Source organism: Pelophylax lessonae (genome assembly GCF_965119305.1).
Source record: "Pelophylax lessonae genome assembly, chromosome: 11".
Taxonomy (NCBI): domain Eukaryota; kingdom Metazoa; phylum Chordata; class Amphibia; order Anura; family Ranidae; genus Pelophylax; species Pelophylax lessonae.
In genome coordinates, this window is record NC_138778.1 from 233390545 (window position 1) to 233408551 (window position 18007).

Consider the following 18007-nt stretch of genomic DNA (forward strand, 5'->3'; position numbering starts at 1 on the left):
TAATTTGTAAGGAAATACCCTCTTATTTTTGAGGAAATACCAGCTTATTTTTGAGGAAATACCAGCTTATTTTTGAGGAAATACCCGCTTATTTTTGAGGAAATGCCCGCTTATTTTTGAGGAAATACCTGCTTATTTTTGAGGAAATACAAGGGTATTTTTGAGGAAATACGTTATTTTTGAGGAAATACCCGCTTATTTTTGAGGAAATACAAGGTTATTTTTGAGGAAATACGTTATTTTTGAGGAAATACCCGCTTATTTTTGAGGAAATACAAGGTTATTTTTGAGGAAATACAAGGTTATTTTTGAGGAAATACAAGATTACTTTTGAGGAAATATGAGTTTATATTTGAGGCAATGCAGAGTTACTTTTAAGGAAATACCAGCTTGTTTAAAGAAATACAAGTTAATTTTTGAGGAAATACCCGCTTATTTTTGAGGAAATACCCGCCTATTTTTGAGGAAATACCCGCCTATTTTTGAGGAAATACCCGCCTATTTTTGAGGAAATACCCGCCTATTTTTGAGGAAATACCCGCCTATTTTTGAGGAAATACCCGCCTATTTTTGAGGAAATACCCGCCTATTTTTGAGGAAATGCCAGCTTATTTTTGAGGAAATACCCGCTTATTTTTGAGGAAATACCCGCTTATTTTTGAGGAAATGCCCGCTTATTTTTGAGGAAATGCCCGCTTATTTTTGAGGAAATGCCAGCTTATTTTTGAGGAAATACCCGCTTATTTTTGAGGAAATACAAGGTTATTTTTGAGGAAATACCCGCTTATTTTTGAGGAAATACCCGCTTATTTTTGAGGAAATGCCAGCTTATTTTTGAGGAAATACCCGCTTATTTTTGAGGAAATACCCGCTTATTTTTGAGGAAATACCCGCTTATTTTTGAGGAAATGCCCGCTTATTTTTGAGGAAATGCCAGCTTATTTTTGAGGAAATACCCGCTTATTTTTGAGGAAATACAAGGTTATTTTTGAGGAAATACCCGCTTATTTTTGAGGAAATACAAGGTTATTTTTGAGGAAATACCCACTTATTTTTGAGGAAATACCCGCTTATTTTTGAGGAAATACCCGCTTATTTTTGAGGAAATACCCGCTTATTTTTGAGGAAATACCCGCCTATTTTTGAGGAAATACCCGCTTATTTTTGAGGAAATACCAGCTTATTTTTGAGGAAATACAAAGTTATTTTTGAGGAAATACCAGCTTATTGAGGAAATACCAGATCATTTTTGGGGAAGTATCCACCATTATCTTCCATTCTAATATCCTTCAACACGTTTAGCCAAGATTGTTATCAAAGACTTTAAAACAAAGCATTTTTTTTTTTACTATTTTCATGTTATGATAGGGATGGAGGCACAGGTCTTTGTGAGCCTCATTTAAAGTCCCAACCCTCCTTTTTTCTACAACCATTTGTGGATAGGACACCTTTCATGAGGAGTTGTCCTTTCAAGGGCTTGTCCACTTTTGAGGGGAAAAAAAGCTAAAAGTAAACAAAAAGCAAAAACATTTAGTTTTAATTTTGGATGAAGTTGGTAGTAGTTTACGCCCCTCTTTTATTTCCCTACCAATGGGGCAGGGGGACACAACAGGAAGTGAGACATGAAATCTCCTCTTAGTGGTCACCAGAACGTTGTCCCCTATGAGGTGTTTTTCCCCTCTCCTCCAGTTCTGGTGTATACAGTATAAATGTTGATCTCAGGCTCCACTCAACTATATATTTGGGAGGCTGCGGCTCCTTTAATCCATGATCCTGTAGGCCGGTAATGGCAGAGCAGCTCTGGTCAGGGCCAGTTGATTCAGCGGATCGATCGATACAACACGAGATGGATAACAAACAACTGTAATCACACTGGAGCCAATTTCAGCAATAAGCTGAGTGTGCAGACGGCTCGTCCCTGCAGATACATCCGCGGCACACAATGTATGAGGAAAATATATCAGCGGCTGTATTATTCATGAGTGGAGGGATTCGTAGCCTGCTCTCACCTCATTCGGCAACAACAGGGGCCGAACCCAAGTCATTATTTACCGAAAATGCAGCCCAGCCGATAATGACCCAAAGTTCCGGAACGATCCTGCCAACAAAATTTTACCAAAATTCCCTACAGACTCCCACAGGGGTGCACACAGACGTCAGGAGCCAGTCAGTAGAGAGCGTAGTTACATGTGTGAGGCCATACATGTATGTCATACATGAGCATAAAAGAAAAGAAAATAGGATGCCAACGGTTAACTCTTCTTTTGAAAATGCTTATTTCCTGGCATTTAGTGCATCCAAAGGATGAACATTTGTGGAAATGTCCGACTTTATTAGCCACATGTTTGTTCCAGGAGGCCTAGAGGCGGCCAACCAAACAGCATTTTCAGAAGTCAACCACTCCCTGTCATCTATACACCGGCCTCTCACTATCTGCCTCCCGTTAGCTGATATAAGAGAACCTGTGCTGTCACAGGTGAAAGGAAAGAAAGAATCATCTTCTGTGTCTCAGCCGCAGGAAGTGTGTGAGGTAGAGATATTCATCCAGCCTTCCAATATAAAGTCACTTTCTGCTTTCATTACCCCCAACACCATTATCTAACACTCACAAATGTTCCTCAGTGCTTCACAAAAAAACTTTCTACAGAGGTTATTGAAGAAAAGGAGATAAGATAACCAACCAAGAGATGAGGAGCTCAACCCACAGAGATAACCAACCAAGAGATGAGGATCCTCACTCTACAGAGATAACCAAACCTAGAGATGAGGGGCTCACCACACAGAGATAACCAACCAAGAGATGAGGGTCCTCACTCTACAGAGATAACCAAGAGATGAGGGTCCTCACTCTACAGCGATAACCAAACCTAGAGATGAGGGGCTCACCACACAGAGATGACCAACCTGGAGATGAGGGGCTCACATCACAGGGGTAACCAACCTGGAATAGAGTGGCTCCCCCACAGAGATGACCAACCTGGAGATAAGGGGCTCACGCCACAGAGATAACCAACCTAGAGATGAGGGGCTCACATCACAGGGGTAACCAACCTGGAATAGAGGGGCTCCCCCACAGAGATTACCAACCTGGAGATGAGGGTCCGCACCCTGCACAGATGTTGGCACTCACTCTACAGAGATGAGGGTCTCACCCCACAGAGATAACCAACCTAATAATGAGGGGCTCACACTACAGAGATAACCAACCAAAAAAATGAGGGGTTCACCCCACAGAGATAAACCTAGAGATGAGGGGCTCAACATACAGAGATAACTAACCAAGATATGAGGGTCTCATCCCGCAGAGATAACCAACCTAGAGATGAGGGGTTCACCCCACAGAACAAACCAACCAAGAGATGAGAGGCTCACCCCACAGAGATAATCAACCAAGAGATGAGAGGCTCACCCCACAGAGATAACCAACCAAGAGATGAGAGGCTCACCCCACAGAGATAATCAACCAAGAGATGAGGGGCTCAACCTACAGAGATAACTAACCAAGATATGAGGGTCTCATCCCGCAGAGATAACCAACCTAGAGATGAGGGGTTCACCCCACAGAGATAACCAACCAAGAGATGAGAGGCTCACCCCACAGAGATAATCAACCAAGAGATGAGAGGCTCACCCCACAGAGATAACCAACCAAGAGATGAGAGGCTCACCCCACAGAGATAACCAACCAAGAGATGAGAGGCTCACCCCACAGAGATAACCAACCAAGAGATGAGAGGCTCACCCCACAGAGATAACCAACCAAGAGATGAGAGGCTCACCCCACAGAGATAACCAACCAAGAGATGAGAGGCTCACCCCACAGAGATAACCAACCAAGAGATGAGGGGCTCACCCCACAGAGATAACCAACCTAGAGAGGACGTGCTCACCCGCCAGAGATAACCAACCAAGAGATAGGGGGCTCATCCCACAGAAATAACCTAGAAATGAGGGACACACCCCACAGAGATAACCAACCAAGAGACGAGGGTGCTCACCTTGTCAATATAACCAACCAGGAGATAAGGGTTCTCACCCTGTCAATATAGCCAACTAATAGATGAGAGGCTAACCCTACAGAGATACCCAAACCAGGAGATGATGGTCCTCACCCTACAGAAATTACCAAGTTGGCGTTGAGAGTGTTCACCCTTAAGAGATAAACCAAGAGATGAGAGCGCTCCCACTGGAGAAAAAAAACAGGAGATGAAGGCATTAAAAATGTCGATATCAGCAACTAGGAGATGAGAGGCTCCCCCTACAGAGATACCCAACTGTCAATGAGGATGCTCACCCTACAGAAATAACCAGGCAGGAGATGGGGGCTCACCCTGCAGAGATAACCAACCAAGAGATGAGGGTGCTCACCCTTCGCAATAACTTTCTTGAGACTAAAAGGTGAGAATTAGAGACAGGGCAGGGACTGCCCCTCTTGCCCCCAAGACCTGCAACTTCATGGCCATACATCACCCAGAATGTATCTAATGTAGATATTCTGATATATACATTTTTGATATGTTTAAATAGAAAAAAAAAATACAAATAAAAAATACCAGGTGAAAAATGATCCCATATTATGAGCTCTATGAGCGGTTTTGTGAAGGAAATGTTAGATAATGTGGAGCAGATGATCCGGCACCTTCTTTGTCTGGGTGAAGGAGTCAGAAGAGAGTCATAGCAGACAATGCTGACCTCCTTATGGGCTGGACCAAACCCTTCATAATGAGGGGACCCCCCCCTCCCCTAAATATTCTCCATTATTGTCCCCCTCCCAGTTTATACTTTGCTGCCATTATCCCAGCACAGAATAATCTCTCTGGATGTTCCCTCACCCACTCACACCGGGCTGTGCCAGGAAAACACCGAGAGCTCATCAACATCTACAAGAGGAACCGCCAACCTTCCAGGCAGGAGGTGAGAGTACACGGTGCTGTGTACAACATGCTGTACACGTCTAATGATGATTATGTATCTCTCTATATACTCTCCGTGTAATACAACACAAGTTACTGAGCACTGCCGGGATTATCAGTGCTCAATAATATTTTCCTATCGAGGTACTGAGAGTATACAGAGGTACCGAGAATATACAGAGGTACTGAGATTATCCAGGGGTACTGAGAATATACCGGGGTACTGAGAATATACCGGAGGTACTGAGAATATACCGGAGGTACTGAGAATATACCGGGGTACTGAGAATATACCGGGGTACTGAGAATATACCGGAGGTACTGAGAATATACAGGAGGTACTGAGAATATACCGGAGGTACTGAGAATATACCGGAGGTACTGAGACTATACAGGAGGTACTGAGAATATACCGGAGGTACTGAGAATATACCGGAGGTACTGAGAATATACCGGAGGTACTGAGAATATACCGGAGGTACTGAGAATATACCGGGGGAACTGAGAATATACCGGGGGAACTGAGAATATACCGGAGGTACTGAGAATATACCGGAGGTACTGAGAATATACCGGAGGTACTGAGAATATACCGGGGGTACTGAGAATATACCGGAGGTACTGAGAATATACCGGAGTACTGTGAATATACCGAAGGTACCGAGAATATGCCGGTGGTACTGAGAATATATCCAGGGGTACTGAGAATATACCAGAGGAACTGAGAATATACCGGAGGTACTGAGAATATACCGGGGTACTGAGAATATACCGGAGGTACTGAGAATATACCGGAGGTACTGAGAATATATCCAGGGGTACTGAGAATATACCGGGGTACTGAGAATATACCGGAGGTACTGAGAATATACCGGAGGTACTGAGAATATACCGGGGTACTGAGAATATACCGGAGGTACTGAGAATATATCCAGGGGTACTGAGAATATACCGGGGTACTGAGAATATACCGGAGGTACTGAGAATATACCGGAGGTACTGAGAATATACCGGAGGTACTGAGAATATACCGGAGGTACTGAGAATATATCCAGGGGTACTGTGAATATTGAGAATATACAGGAGGTACTAAGAATATACAGGAGGTACTGAGAATATATCCAGGAGGTACGGAGAATATATCCAGGAGGTACGGAGAATATATCCAGGAGGTACGGAGAATATATCCAGGAGGTACGGAGAATATATCCAGGAGGTACGGAGAATATATCCAGGAGGTACTGAGAATATATCCAGGAGGTACTGAGAATATATCCAGGAGGTACTGAGAATATCCAGGAGGTACAGAGAATATATCCAGGAGGTACGGAGAATATATCCAGGAGGTACGGAGAATATATCCAGGAGGTACGGAGAATATATCCAGGAGGTACGGAGAATATATCCAGGAGGTACTGAGAATATATCCAGGAGGTACGGAGAATATATCCAGGAGGTACGGAGAATATACCGGAGGTACTGTGAATATATCCAGGAGGTACTGAAAATATACAGGAAGTACTGTGAAAATACCGAGGTACTGAGAGTAGAATGAGGTACTGAGAGTAGAATGAGGTACTGAGAGTAGAATGAGGTACTGAGAGTAGAATGAGGTACCGAAAATATAGAGCATACAAAAAGGTACTGAGAGTATACAGAAGTACTGAGAATATACAGAGAGTATATGTTAGTACTGAGAGTATACCTAGAATATACAGAAGTACCGAGAGTATACCGAGAATAAACCGAGGTACTGAGAATAAAGAAAATACTGATTTCAAGGTACTGAGAACATACCAGAGAAATAAGAATAAACTGGGTACAGAGGATATTCCGGGGTACAGAAAATATACCCAAGTGCAGGGAAAATACCACAGTACACAGAATTGATCTGAGTTTCAAGAATAAACCAGGGTACAGCACAAATGTGGGGGTACAGACAATATACCAGAGTAAGAAAAATACACTTGGATACTGAAAACATACCGGGGTACAGAGAAAATCTATTGGGGTACCGATAATATATCAGGGTATATAGAATATATATAGGCATACTGAGAATATATATTGGGGTACTAATATATCAGGTTACAGGGAATATATATTGGGGTACAGAGAATCTATGAGGGTGAATATACCGGGGGACAGACAACATATTTAGGTATATAGAAAATACCAGAGTAAAGAAGAATATACTGGGGTACAGAGAATATCTATTGGGGTACTGAGAATACATATAAACACTCTGATAATATATATCAGGATAGTGATTATATATCAGGGTACAAAGAATATATTGGGGTTCATAGAATATACCAGGGTATAGAGAATACATGAGGGTGCAGAGAATATACTGGGGTACAGAAAAATATATTGGGGTTCATAGAATATACCAGGGTATAGTAATACACAATGGTATATTGGGGATACTGATAATTTATCAGGGTACAGAAGAATATATTGGTGGCCTGTTCTTCACTTTTACACAGAGAATTATAGTAACAAGTATATAGACAGGAGGAGGGGGTACACCTGCTGCAAATTTATACCAGAGAACTACAAGTCCCAGCAGTCCAGCAATCATCCATGAAGTAGGTCTATGAAGCCAAGGACGGGGATGACAGTCAGTCTCCGGTTTCCCATAGTCGTTGTTGAACCACTGTCTTTGATCACCAATGGAAAGGTAACCGTCACCCAGTGTCGGGGGATGGGGTCACACATCCCTGGAAATCATTCGATGACGTTGGCAGCCATACAAAGCCCCGGCATGGAAGGAATGAGACGGAGCGGCTCTATGGAACGTCTCCATATAAATCAGTTCCAGAATAAACTCTCCGAGTGGAAAGGATTACACAGGATGTATAAAATAGATTTATTCCGTTACTATTTATAAGAATATAGCGGGGTGTCCCCTCCCTGTACAAAATACGTCAGGGGTAGAGAGTGACACCATCGTCCATGGGGGGAGACAGACGCCGTACACCAAGCAGCTGTGCGTTTTAAGGAGCACTCTGGACTGAATGAGAAGTAACCCACCTAACCCCGGCCATATACACTATGGAGTCAAAAGTATTGGGACGCCGGCCTTTACACACACATGAACTCTAATGACATCCCAGTCTTAGTTCGTAGGGTTCAATATTGAGTTGGCTCCGCCCTTTGCAGCTATAACAGCTTCAACTCTTCTGGGAAGGCCGTCCACAAGGTTTAGGAGTGTCTATGGGAATGTTTCACCATTCTTCCAGAAGGGCATTTGTAAGGTCAGGCACTGATGTTGGATATAAGGCCTGGCTGGCAGTCTCTGCTCAAATTCATCCCAAAGGTGTTCTATGGGGGTTGAGGTCAGGACTCTGTGCAGGTCAGTCAAGTTCCTCCACCCCAAAATCACTCATCCATGACTTTATGGACCTTGCTTTGTGCATTAGTCCAGTGAAGGGAACTCTTAAAGCATCAGCATACCAAGACATTTTGGACAATTTCATGCTTCCAACTTTGTGGGAGGAGTTTGGGGATGGCCCCTTCCTGTTCCAACATGACTGCGCACCAGTGCACAAAGCAAGGTCCATAAAGACATGGATGAGCAAGTTTGGTGTGGAGGAACTTGACTGACCTGCACAGAGTCCTGACCTCAACCTGATAGAACCCCTTTGGGATGAATTAGAGCAGAGACTGCGAGCCAGGCCTTCTCCTCCAACATCAGTGCCTGACCTCACAAATGCACTTCTGGAAGAATGGTGAAACATTCCCATAGACACTCCTAAACCTTGTGGACAGCCTTCCCAGAAGAGTTGAAGCTGTTATAGCTGCAAAGGGCGGAGCCAACTCAATATTGAACCCTACAGACTAAGACTGGGATGCCATTAAAGTTCATGTGTGTGTAAAGGCCGGCGTCCCAATACTTTTGACAATGTGGTGTACTTCCCAACCATAGATCATCGTATGAGGAAATGTTTCACAATTGTCCACCAGGAACAGGATTTGTTATCTCCGCTCTTCCTGTTATACGGGGGTCCCCTGACAGATTTTTACCATTATCTTATATAATATAGAGTATTGCAGGAAGGGGTGGATGAAGCCCGGGGCCCCCAAAAGCGGAGCTCTCTCCCCTCCTGGGTGGTGGGCTGACCCTTTACATAAGTCTGATATCTCACATGGAACAGATGTGTGACGTCGCGGAGCTCGCTGGCAGATGGATCGCCCTGACCCAGCGCACAGATGGCGGGCAGCGCAGGCGCTTGCGGTGGATGCGCGGACGGTAATATATTATTATATAAAGCTCCGCAGAACAGGATTAAGGGGAAGGCAGGAGGTGAGGGGGAGACCTGCTCCGCTCTGCAAATCTGAAATGACTAACAGAATTCCCCAGCTGTGCCGGCACGCCGATAGACGTCAGCGGATTAGGGAATAGTCGCCTGCTATGCTTTGTGCCGGAATTCCACCTCCACCCCCACTCTACTTTTTCACCGAACTCACAGCAAACGGCTACCTTTCACTTCTTCTGTCTGCAAAAAACGTGCAATGTTAGTCTGGACCAGGGGTCTTCAAACTATGGCCCTCCGGTTGTTCAGGAACTACAACTCCCATCGTGCCTAGTCATATCTGTGCATGTCTGGGTTTTACAATGCCTCATGGGATGTGTAGTTCAGCAGAGGATCACTGCTCTGGACTCTGAACAAAGCTACAGTAATAGGTGGGTGCTGGGGGGGCTCCTTTCCTTCTGAGTCCATTCTGGCCTGGTACACCAGGCTTGTCCCAGCTTGTCCAAATGAGCAAAGTGGAAAGATAGCGTTGGACCCATATGGTTCTCCCTTTGGTATTAATGATAATATAGCGATCTGGTCCCCAGGCAGGCGGCTTCTACACCCAAGAACAGAGATATGCAAACTGTGGCCCTCTAGCTGATGAAAAACTACAAATCCCACCATGCCTCAGCCTCTGGGTGTCATGCTTGTGGCTGTCGGAGTCTTGCTATGCCTCATGGGACTTGAAGTTCTGCAACATCTGGGAGGGCCAGGGTTTGCATATCCCTGCCCTAGAGCAGAGATTCTCAAACTACAGCCCTCCAGCTGTTGCGGAACTACACATCCCATCATGCCTCTGGGTGTCATGCTTGTGGCTGTCGGAGTCTTGCTATGCCTCATGGGACGTGTAGTTCTGCCACATCTGGGAGGGCCACCAGTTTTCATATCCCTGCCCTAGAGGATCTCAATGTCCTCCTTGGCTTGTAGAGTAATATAACAAAAATTGGAGCGTCACACCACTGCTAAGAGGTCTAGATCCAAAATTATTCCAACAAAAGTCAAGGAAACAATCCAAAAAATAGCCAATGCGTTTCGGGGGACCATGCATGCCCCCTTTCATCAGGGCTTGAGTGACAGCAATGTGAACAAGCACAGGCAAACCAGCTGCTGAGAAGGCCTGTCCTAATTCACACTGAAAAAATACTTTTGCAGGTGCAGCTCACGTCTGACTTGTTCACATTGTTGTCAATCCAGTAGCCCTGATGAAGGAGGGGTGCTCTTAGACTCTCGAAATGCATTAGGTACTACTGACTTTTATAAGAACAAAGTTGTATGCGGACCCCTTAGCAGTGATGTGTCGCTCCAATTTCAAATTTTGTCCCCTACGGTAGTGAGGCCGCCACCCCCCCCCCCCCCAGGTCTCCCAAAGAATGAGGTTCTCCTGATCTTGCACATTGACAACATGTAACTTATTATTGCACTGTCTGGAATATGCACACGTTACTCTCAAAGATCGGTAGGGTGTAGGTTCTTAAACCTTCCCTGAAAGTTTTGGGGGGGGGGGGGGGCACGTGGCCTTTTGGTCATGTTTTCCCCTGCCAATGGAGATGGAGAGACCCAATCTAGCACTTTAGTAGACCTTGGCTTAGCAGGTCTCCCAAAGAGTGGGGTTCTCTTGGTCTTGCAAATAAACAATTTATTGTATTTTTTGGAATATGCACACATTATTCTCACAGACCAGTAGGGTATAGACTCTTCGGCCTGGAAACTTGGGGTTGGGGGGGGGGTACATTGCCTTTTGGTTAGGTTTAACTCCACCCACCAGGAATCCCAACCTAGTACTTCAGTAGACCTTGCCTTGGCAGGTCTCCCGAAGAATGGGGTTCTCCTGGTTTCGTACAGGTGGACCAAGATTTGCCTTGGCAGATCTCCCAAAGAATGGGGTTCTCCTGCTTTCGGACAGGTGGACCAAGACTTGCCTTGGCAGGTCTCCTGAAGAATGGGGTTCTCCTGGTTTTGTGCAGGTGGACCAAGACTTGCCTTGACAGGTCTTGCAAAGAATGGGGTTCTCCTGGTTTTGGACAGGTGGACCAAGACTTGCCTTGGCAGTTCTTCCAAAGAATGGGGTTCTCCTGTTTACGGACAGGTGGACCAAGACTTGCCTTGGCAGGTCTCCCAAAGAATGGGGTTCTCCTGTTTACGGACAGGTGGACCAAGACTTGCCTTGGCAGGTCTTGCGAAGAATGGGGTTCTCCTGGTTTTGGACAGGTGGACCAAGACTTGCCTTGGCAGTTCTTCCAAAGAATGGGGTTCTCCTGTTTACGGACAGGTGGACCAAGACTTGTCTTGGCAGGTCTCCCAAAGAATGGGGTTCTCCTGTTTACGGACAGGTGGACCAAGACTTGCCTTGGCAGGTCTCCCAAAGAATGGGGTTCTCCTGGTTTTGGACAGGTGGACCAAGACTTGCCTTGGCAGTTCTCCCAAAGATTGGGGTTCTCCTGGTTTCGGACAGGTAGACCAAGACTGTCAGGAGTCTTGAACCCCAAGGGGTACAGGGTTAAGGTACTTTCCCTTTTGGGGGGGTACATTGCCTTTTGGTTAGGTTTAACCCCACCCACCGGGAACCCAAACCTAGTACTTCAGTAGACCTTGCCTTGCCAGGTCTCCTGAAGAATGGGGTTCTCCTGGTTTCGTACAGGTGGACCAAGACCTGCCATTGCAGGTCTCTCAAAGAATGGGGTTCTCCTGGTTTCGGACAGGTGGATTAAGAATTGCCCTAGCAGATCTCCCAAAGATTGGAGTTCTCCTGGTTTTGGACAGGTAAACCAAGACTTCTCTGCCCCTGTCAGGAGTCTTGAACATGTACAGGGTTAGGGTGCTTTCCCTTTTGTGTTACATTGTTACACTCTGTGCATTTTTGGTAAGCTGCCGGGTGGGTTCACACAGAATTCGGAGCAACTCGCAGCAGGGGATCCGGTGTGCCCCCCTGCACCTTTTCAGGTCGGAATTTGTGACTGAATTCGGACCTTAAATGGACCAGAAGATGCACAGGACTTTTCTGCAAGCCGATCTGTAGCTGCCACGGAGCTGTGTGAACGGACTCCAGTCTCCTGTCATTGGATACGGGGAATCCCTCATCCTATTCGCAATAGTGTGAACCCAGCCTCAAGTTTTTGTGTGCTCAATTTTTTAATTGTACCTGGTGTTTAGTTTTGTTGGGTGTGTGTAACAGTGATAAGACCGGTATATGTGCCCCCTTGGTACCACCATCGCCAGGCATGGGACACAGGCAAGACAGCTTGGCTCAGGCAAGCGTCCTATTCCTGCCTATTGAGAAGGGGGCAGGGCAGGCAAATCGGTGAAAATCACAAATATTAAACTGTGGCCTGGCTACAAATGAACAACAGGGGCAACTATTATGTTTCTGTGGCTCATTATGTCTGAAATGTCTACCAGTGTGAGGCGGTGACACGACTCATGAGATCTGGTCAGAGGACCTGTAGAGATGATCAGAATTTTCACATTAAGCAATTTAGAATTTAGAAGAGAAGATCATGGAAAACAGAAATATTGGTGACGGTTGCCCCCCAATGCCCTCCTGTAAACACTGATCAACAGACACATCATAGCTGAGAAATAAGACTGGACTTACGTCTGTGTCGGGGCCCTTGTCCCCCCCGGGACAGGTAAACGTGACAAATTCATGGCAGCGTTTGTGCACCACAAAACAGCAAACTGCAAAGAGAACAAAAAGGAGAGAAAATTGAGATTGTTACTCCTTTCGGATAGAAACATTCTGACAAAAAAAAAAAAAAAATCGCAGACAAAATCAATCGATAACCAGCAACCAATGTTTACAAACAAAAAAGCATAAATTAAAAAAAAATGTAAATACAATTATATTAAATTTTAAATGAAATAAATTTAAAACCAAATCCAGTATGGACTGAGACAAGGACATTGTTCAGAGATAATTGCTACCAGCCCCCAGGTGTGAAGTCAGAACTCAGAGGTGGTAAGTCAGAGGTCGGAGGAAGTAGGTCAGAGGTCACAGGGGGTGTAATCTAGAACTTGGAGTGGATAAGTCAGCATCGGAGGTTTAGGGGTTGTAAATCAGAAGTCAGAGAACGCAAGTCCGTGACACAACAAAACTTGGAGGTGGAACTCAGATGTTAGAGGTCTGCAGTCACATGGCATAAGTCAAAAAATAGAGGGGATAAGTCTGAAGTCATAAGTAGTGAGAACAAAGGGGAAAAGTCCAAAGTGGGAGGGGAAAAGTCAAAAGCCAGAGAGGAAAAAAGTCAGAAGCCAGAGAGGAAAAAAGTCAGAAGCCAGAGAGGAAAAAAGTCAGAAGCCAGAGAGGAAAAAAGTCAGAAGCCAGAGAGAAAAAAAAGTCAGAAGCCAGAGAGAAAAAAAAGTCAGAAGCCAGAGAGGAAAAAAATTCAGAAGCCAGAGAGGAAAAAAAGTCAGAAGCCAGAGAGGAAAAAAAGTCAGAAGCCAGAGAGGAAAAAAGTCAGAAGCCAGAGAGGAAAAAAGTCAGAAGCCAGAGAGGAAAAAAGTCAGAAGCCAGAGAGAAAAAAAGTCAGAAGCCAGAGAGAAAAAAAGTCAGAAGCCAGAGAGAAAAAAAGTCAGAAGCCAGAGAGAAAAAAAAGTCAGAAGCCAGAGAGGAAAAAAAGTCAGAAGCCAGAGAGGAAAAAAAGTCAGAAGCCAGAGAGGAAAAAAAGTCAGAAGCCAGAGAGGAAAAAAGTCAGAAGCCAGAGAGGAACAAAGTCAGAAGCCAGAGAGGAACAGTCAGAAGCCAGAGAGGAACAGTCAGAAGCCAGAGAGGAAAAGTCAGAAGCCAGAGGGGATACGTCAGAAGCCAGAGGGGATACGTCAGAAGCCAGAGGGGATACGTCAGAAGCCAGAGGGGATACGTCAGAAGCCAGAGGGGAAAAGACCGAAGTGGTAAGTCAGAACATAGGGGCAAAAAGTCTGAATTAAGAAGTGGTAAGTCAGAATACAAAGGGGATAAGTCAGAACACTGATGGGAAATGTCAGAGGGGAGAAGTCAGAATACAGAGGGGATAGGTTAGAAGTCAGAGGGGTAAGGCAGAACATGGAAAGGATAAGTCAAACCAGAGGGGATAAGTTAGAACATGCAGGGGGGAGGTCAGAAGTCGGGGTAGTTCCTACATGTATTCCTAACTTGGGTGCTTTTTTTGTCATACTCTCAGATGCATGTAAACTGGGAGCAATGTCTGTAACATGGTAGCCAATGGCTGCATTCAGATATGTGCAGTTACATGCACTGCGCTACCACAGAGCGGAGTCCCAGTTTTTGCACCTGGTGTTTATGGCGCCCCTTTACATGGAGTGCGGTGATAATGCCCCCAAATCTATGACAGCTCCTTGTAATTGCTGCTCTTTTTTTTACCAGCAGATATTCAGTGCAGATATCTGAATACAGCATGGATGGGTAAAGCGCTGGCGCCATTCTTAACACAGCGAGGTGATTTTACGCGACTGCTTTACGTTGAAATGGCACTCAGCAGAAGTTTTCTTAATGTTCGGCTTTTCTTTCCTGATTAATTTTTTTTAGCGTGCTGACAGACAAGCGGAGGGTTTATGGCCCGTCCCCAGCCTGACAATTTATCAGAGAAATCATAATATGTGAATATCCGATATTAAAAATGCGTGACAGATGGCGAGGACGCAGCGTAATGGAGAGAACGCCGCACTGTCTGTGAATCATCTCCTCGTAATTCTCCCTGCCAAATTCCCTGCAATTAATAAAAGTGACACAGCATTGCTCTAAACACTGCGCCGAGTGAGACTGGCAGCCGGGGACTCCATGCCAAGCAGCGGGCGCAAGTCATCTGCTGAACACTTGGTAGGAGCGCCATTTCTGCAGGACGCAGTGGGAGAGAAGTCGCCAGTCCTGGAAAATAGCAAACGACCTCATGGCATGCAAATAACCAGCAGGAAGAGAGGCGCAAATGAGGAGACGGATTTAGTCTTCTCTATGTAAATGAGGAAGAGCAGTCACATCGTATGTAAATGAGGAGGAGGGCACTAACTCAGTGGGCTTTCCAATAGAGCAAGGGTATCAAAACTTTCTAAACAAAGGGCCTGTTAATTCAAATTTTAGTCCCATCATTGGTGTCACTGGGAGGAATAGTGCCCCATCATTGGTGTCAGTGGGAGGAATAGTGTCCCATCATTGGTGTCAGTGGGAGGAATAGTGTCCCATCATTGGTGTCAGTGGGAGTAATAACGCCCCACTCATTGGTGTCAGTGGGAGGAATAACACCCCAATCATTGATGTCAGTGGGAGGAATAGTGCCCCATCATTGGTGTCCGTATGAGGAATAGTGTCCCATCATTGGTGTCAGTGGGAGGACTAGTGCCCCATCATTGGTGTCAGTGGGAGGAATAGTGCCCCTTCATTGGTGTCAGTGGGAGGAATAGTGTCCCATCATTGGTGTCAGTGGGAGGAATATGGTGTCAGTGGGAGGAATAGTGTCCCATCATTGGTGTCAGTGGGAGGAATAGTGTCCCATCATTGGTATCAGTGGGAGGAATAGTGCCACATCATTGGTGTCAGTGGGAGGAATAGTGCCCCATCATTGGTGTTAGTGGAAGGAATACTGTCCCATCATTGGTATCAGTGGGAGGAATAGTGTCCCATCATTGGTGTCAGTGGGAGGAATAGTGCCCCATCATTGGTGTCAGTGGGAGGAATAGTGCCCCATCATTGGTGTCAGTGGGAGGAATAGTGCCCCATCATTGGTGTCAGTGGGAGGAATAGTGTCCCATCATTGGTGTCAGTGGGGGGAATAGTGCCCTATCATTGGTGTCAGTATGAGGAATAGTGCCCCATCATTGGTGTCAGTGGAAGGAATAGTGCCCCATCATTGGTGGTAAAATGTTTCAGCCAATACAGGGGATGGAAAATTACTAGGGAGCTATGGCCAGTCTGCCCAGTCCAAAAGCCAGCAGGATTTGTTTTAGAACGCATTGACAACTAAAGAAAACCTCTAAAAATAGGAAGCATTGGTGACTTGGCTCCGGGGATTTGTCCAACCGTGAGCCGACAAGCCTTATTGTTCCTGATATAGGAGACTTGGCACGGTCTGCGCTTTCCAGAACGAATGCAACCTCAGACGAGAAGTTCCCAGTATTGGTGCACAGTACGTTGGGGCTCTTTAGTTGTTGTGGAACTTTTCACTTCAGCAGAACCTAGAGGCCATTGGCTGGTAGGGTATACCAGGGCTGCTGCTAGTAATCACGGGGCCCCGTACAGCCTACCTAGAAGGGCCCCCCCCCCAATATACCAAGACAATACTTTCAGTAAAAATACACGAAAACTTTTTTTTTATACATTTCTACTTTTTTTTACAGGACAGGGAAGCCTGCAGTGCTGTGGGGAAGGGGGGGCACACAAGAAGTGCGAGGGGGGGGGGGGACAGAAGCAGGCAGAACAGGGAGGGAGATTGGTGTCAGAAAAGCAATTACAGGAACGATGACCTGTGTCTGTCTCTCCCTGCAGCAGCTGAAAGCTGGCAGGAGGGGGAGAAACTGGCTTTCAGCTGCTGCAGAGAGTCGCACAAGGCTTCCTTCTGTAATTGCCCCTCCGTGCTGATTCCCCGTACTGTTGGGGCCCCCCTGTGTGCCCGGGCCCCCTACAGGAGGACTGGTACCCCCCTCCCCCCTTATCAGTTGGCCCTGAGGTATACTATGGCTTGACGTCCAACCACGGCTAGATGACGAGGATCCAATTATTGTAGACCTTCGCCAAATGAAGCCTTGGCTTGCGTCCGTTTGCAGCGTTCATGTACCACACACAGCTGTGACCACCGGGGTCGGTGTATACCGCCTAAATCCCCGCCTGATAAAAGCAATCTGGATAATCCCCCAAAACACGGCCGTGAGGAGACAGATGGCCATGACTGCTCGCCTCAGAGCGGAGGATTCTGGGTAACAACAAAAAAAGCCAACAGAGGATGAATCCAGGGAAAATGAACTCCGCTACGTTCTCCTAATCAGAGTCCCGCGTCTCCTGATCAGCCAGCTGCCATGTTTATGGCGGGGGGAACATCTGTAGGATGGGACGGTGATGGCGGGGGGGGGGGGGGGAGAACATCTGTAGGATGGGATGGCGATGGCCGGTCACTCCTCAAATATGAGGCGATGATTATTAATAACAGCAGCTGGTGGAAGAGTATACAAAGCAGGGAGCGGACCTTGATCTACACGCTGTATACACAGATAAATACAATGTACAGTATATATACATAGAGATACATAGGGTGTGTATAGAGATATAGAGGCAGATACTTTATGTATATAGATATAGGTAGATACAATGTATGTATAGGTGGATACATTGGTGTGTGTTTGATATATATACACACACACACACACAAACACATCTTGAATACATAGGTATAGGTAGATACAAGGTATGTATGTATGGATATAGGTAGGTAGTCCGTGTGTGTATATATATATATATATATAGAGAGAGAGAGAGAGATAGTTATAGATATAGGTAGGTACTTTGTATATAGACATATAAGTAAATACTTTGTATATATAGATATAGTTAGATACAAGGTATGTATGTATGGGTATAGGTAGGTACTTTGTATTTATAGAGATAGGTAAATATAGGTAGGTACTTTGTAGATATAGGTAGATGATACAGGCAGGTACTTTTTATAGACATATAGTTAAATACTTTGTATATATAGATATAGGTATATATAATGTATAAATAGATATAGGTAGGTACAATGTATGTATGGGTATAGGTTGGTACTTTGTATATTTGGATATAGGTAGGTGGATACAATGTATATATAGATAGGT

General features: G+C 45.4%; 1 protein-coding gene across 1 annotated transcript in view; it reads right to left on the bottom strand.

Moving 5' to 3' along the window:
- The window catches only part of PRKCA (protein kinase C alpha), a 425544-nt gene that overhangs the window by 207256 nt on the left and 200281 nt on the right, over nt 1-18007 (bottom strand). Inside the window, exon 3 of the mRNA XM_082272110.1 lies at nt 12807-12889. Within this exon, the coding sequence (XP_082128236.1) occupies nt 12807-12889 (83 nt within the window). The remainder of the gene's footprint in view (nt 1-12806; nt 12890-18007) is intronic.